At 39.5% G+C, this 4,340-nt stretch overlaps 1 protein-coding gene across 1 annotated transcript; it reads left to right on the top strand.

Moving 5' to 3' along the window:
• Nucleotides 1-982: 982 nt before the first annotated feature.
• sox1b (SRY-box transcription factor 1b) lies at nucleotides 983-3,843 on the top strand. The gene has a single exon (XM_027156461.2). The coding sequence runs from the start codon at nucleotides 1,356-1,358 to the stop codon at nucleotides 2,385-2,387; it is 1,032 nt and encodes a 343-aa protein (XP_027012262.1). The 5' UTR covers nucleotides 983-1,355; the 3' UTR covers nucleotides 2,388-3,843.
• Nucleotides 3,844-4,340: the final 497 nt, after the last annotated feature.

Genomic DNA, 4,340 nt, shown 5'->3' with positions numbered 1-4,340 from the left:
GGAAGCACCTGTGGCACCAATTTACTGAAAAGAGTCTTTCACGGGTTTTAAAGCAGATCGAAACAAAAGCAGCGAGCTGTGTGAGAAACCCCGAAGCTGTGCGAGTGCATATTTGATCATATACAGTGTCAAAAACCTTAAAATACATCAAAGTCACCATCGATATTTATTTATGCACGTTATGCAATTTTGCATTTGGGATAATATGATATGCCTCTTGGCTAAATAATAAAAATGTTTCATTATATTAACAACATTAAACAATAACCTTAAATTAAAATCTATTAAATCAACTGAAATTGTATATATATATATATATATATATATATATATATATATATATATATATATATATATATATATATATATATATATTTTTTTTTTTCGACAGTTGTTTATTTAACAATGTGTTCCATGCAGACTGATGTTACTTTACTTTCAACACTTTAGATCAGTAAAGAAAACAAAACTACCAAGAATAAGCTTTATATTAAAATGTTGACAAGCTTTATATTAAAATGTTGACATTGACAACAACAACATTAGATAGTAGTATTAAATTAATTGGCTATTCTTCCTTGTTGCATTCACTTCTATAGTCTTAATTTGCGTCTTGGATCTATTTAAATATTATATATGTGTTAGGACATCAATTTCACTCTAATAGCTTCTGTGTGTATATTTACAGAAATTCCCTTATATTTTCTTATAGACTATATTTTTATATAGTCTATATATATAGACACTGAGGAATGAAGTATTTCTCAAACTACTCTTTAAATAATTACCACAGTTTCTGGCAAATAGTAAGGAGAAATTACAAAGAATAAGGCATTATAATTTTGTGTCTCGAGATGTTATTGGTTAGTCCAACTCTAGGGGTTTTGGATATTATTTCTTTATCAGTTGCATATATTTGTCCAACATGCGCGTCGCAACGTGGCTTTGTAGGATAGTGTTTACCTTCAGCGCGCTGGAGAGTGGAAGCTGAGCTCAGGTCACGTGACCACCCGCCATGCAAATCAGTCCTCAGCTCGAACCTGATTGGTCGCTTTGCTCTCATTTAGCGGCTGTCAAAGCGCATCATATGGCCGCTCTGCTACTAACTTTTTCTCCAGCGTCACCCAAAGTAGCTCACAGACTTTTCACTGCACCGGATGAGAAAATCAAAAGCTGAAAAGAAAGGTAAAGAAAATAGCGACTTGTATCGGCTTTGGATTGTATACCTGTTTCCTTGTTGTGTGGGAACCTTTTCTTTTGCGCGTCCGTGCAAGCGGACAGGACAGGGACGCCGCTGCTTGACTCCAAGAGTGAATGTTTCTCGCGTGTTGAGTGCGAAAGTTAAATCCAGGTGAATGTATAGCATGATGATGGAGACGGACTTGCATTCCCCGGCACCCCAAACGAACACGGGTGCGGGGCACACGGGGCAAAACGCTGCGGGGAAATTGAGCCAGGAGCGCGTCAAGCGCCCCATGAACGCGTTTATGGTTTGGTCCCGCGGGCAGCGGCGGAAGATGGCACAGGAAAACCCCAAAATGCACAACTCGGAGATCAGCAAGAGGCTTGGGGCCGAGTGGAAGGTCATGTCAGAGGCGGAAAAGCGGCCTTTTATTGACGAGGCGAAGCGCCTGCGCGCCATGCACATGAAGGAGCACCCGGATTACAAGTACCGGCCACGCAGGAAGACCAAAACGCTGCTTAAAAAGGACAAATACTCCCTGGCTGGCGGGCTGCTCGCAAGTTCTGCCGGCGGTGGCGGTGTGACTCTGGGGATGAGCACAGCGCAGAGGTTAGAGAGTCCCGCGGGTCACGGTGGAGGCGCAGGGGCGGCGAGTTACGCACACGTGAACGGCTGGGCTAACGGTGCGTATACTGCAGCCGCTGCCGCAGCCATGATGCAGGAGGCGCAGTTAGCCTACGGTCAGCACGCAAGCGCTGGGGCCGCTCACCATCACGGACATCACCCGCATCACCATGGACATCACCACCCTCACCATCAGCACGCCGCCAGCGCGCAGCCCGTGCACCGCTATGACATGAGCGCGCTGCAGTACAGCCCCATGTCGAACTCTCCGAGTTACGTGAGCGCCTCACCGTCGACCTATGCCATGCAGTACACGCAGCACCAGAGTTCTGTCTCGGCGGCGGCGGGAGCCGTTGGCGCGCTCGGATCGCTCGTGAAGCCCGAGCCAAGCTCTAGCCCTCCCCTCAGCGGCGCATCCCGCGCACCCTGTCCAGGTGACCTGCGCGAGATGATCAGCATGTACTTACCGGCGGCGGAGGCTGGAGACGCGGCTGTTCAGAGCAGACTGCATGCGCTGCCGCAACACTATCAGACCACTGCAGCTGCCATTAACGGAACCGTCCCACTGACGCACATTTAAAGCAAGAAGCAAAATCCTAAAACTGAACCACATATTATTCACAAACAAGTAACCAAATATTTACCTCTTTTTAGATTATAAATACCTGCTTTTTGTACAGAATGTTTTCTTGTAAATTTAAAGGTGATTATTATTTAAGCTTTGCTTCATTGGTACTGTCTTATCAACAGAATTTAATTTCTCCGATTTGCCTACAATTGAAATATAATAGCTTTAGGCCAATATGTAATATGAAAAATGAAAGGGATACCAGCCTTTACACAATCTAGATTATCTTGTGAAAACTTGAGAGTTTAAATATTTTTAATGATTATTATCTGTGAAGTACAAGTTTTAATACACAGGAAACGCCGGGGCACAATTCAGAGTGATTTAAGGTTATTTTATCTGACCCACATGCCGCAATTGCTTGGTTTGTAAACACGTGACTGAGCCTGTGTATTTTATCTATTCTTTTTTATTTTTTTATGTTTTTCCCCCCCGTTGTATTTTTCATTCTTGTAAATTGTGCAAATATGATAGAAAAGAAGTGATAGGTCTGAACAAACTGTAAATAGGTCGTTGATTAATTTTTCACTTGATTATTATTATTATTATTATTATTATTATTATTATTATTATTATTATTAAGCAAAGGTTTTTTGCGTCGGGATGAAACAAATAAATTTCTCAGCTGTTGCTCTTATTCTGGTGTTAATTTGGTCTTTGCATTACTTATCCATTCCAGTTCCAGCCAAAAGCGCACTGTGAGTTCAGGGCATGTAGAACAATGGAAATGTATTAATAAACAAACAAATTTAAATACAAATTAAACCGCAAAAACATGAATATATTCTGAGATTGTAGTCTGTGAATCTAGATAATCTAGAGTCCCGTGAGGGGCTATGTCTATAACATATATACAAACAATGTTCTGACATGTTTGGGGAAAAATGATTTTATTGTTAATAGTTTGTTCCATTATTGTTTTAATCATCTGTAGTATATTGTTGCAAATGCATTTTCTCTTAACAATGAAATTATTTATTCTATGTAATCTGTCATTGTTAAGATATCAAGTTACCCATGCTGTTTTTTTAGTAATAATGAGTAGAAGAAGAAAAGGAAGAAAAAAAACAAAGGTAATTTCTTATCGATTTACTTCATTGACAAATTCACGTTCGGTATAAACATAATACAGGTTTATTTAGTGTGAAAATCATTTGTTTTTGTTGTTTTTAGTTGTTTTATTTGACTTTTTTTATTTGGAACACATATTTTGACGGTTTATTTCGGAAGCTCAGTAGGTTTGCTGTTGAAGCGTTAACTGAACGTGTATTTGGCATAAATAGCACTAAAGTGATTGAGTAAATGATGTGTCGGTTATGAAATAGCCTAGCTGAAGTAGCGTCAAAAGGATTTACAGTGCCTGAATAAATCCAGGTCATTATTGTAAACAAAGTGTAAACAAGCATGTCACGTGACACTTTAGTGCAAACTAAATGTATCGATTTTTAATAGTTAAAAATATAGTTATGTCGTTTCCTGAAAAGTGTCATTCGATGAGATTAAAAAAAAGGGGGGGGGGGGGTGTTGGGGACTTGTTGCTTCTTACTGATGCTTGTTTAGGGGGTTGATATTCGGGGTCGGTCAAAGATCAGGACCTCTTTAAATAAAATGTATCCACTGAAAACCAAAAGCAACAGACACAAAGAAAAGAAAAACACATTATTCAAAGTCGAATACGCAAAAGTCCAAGCTTCACTTCAGTTAAATTCCCCTTGGATCAATTAATTGTGATTTTACAATATTTAAATTAAAATTTTATTGTTTGTTTTCACGAAACGTGCAGTTTTCCGGATTTTTGTTCTTTTCTTGTATAATGCATGCGCGTGTTAAATTATTGCTTTTTTCTCTATAAAAACATGACAATTTGAATTTCTCATTGAGGAAAGATTTGAGCTGGATTTGTGA

Source organism: Tachysurus fulvidraco, chromosome 18 (genome assembly GCF_022655615.1).
Source record: "Tachysurus fulvidraco isolate hzauxx_2018 chromosome 18, HZAU_PFXX_2.0, whole genome shotgun sequence".
Lineage (NCBI taxonomy): Eukaryota > Metazoa > Chordata > Actinopteri > Siluriformes > Bagridae > Tachysurus > Tachysurus fulvidraco.
The sequence above is the reverse complement of the archived record's forward strand: the minus strand, read 5'-3'. Positions and strand labels throughout refer to the sequence as shown.

Excerpts from the sequence above, each read along its gene's own strand:
- sox1b (XM_027156461.2), top strand. The coding sequence starts at position 1,356 with ATGTATAGCATGATGATGGAGACGGACTTGCATTCCCCGGCACCCCAA.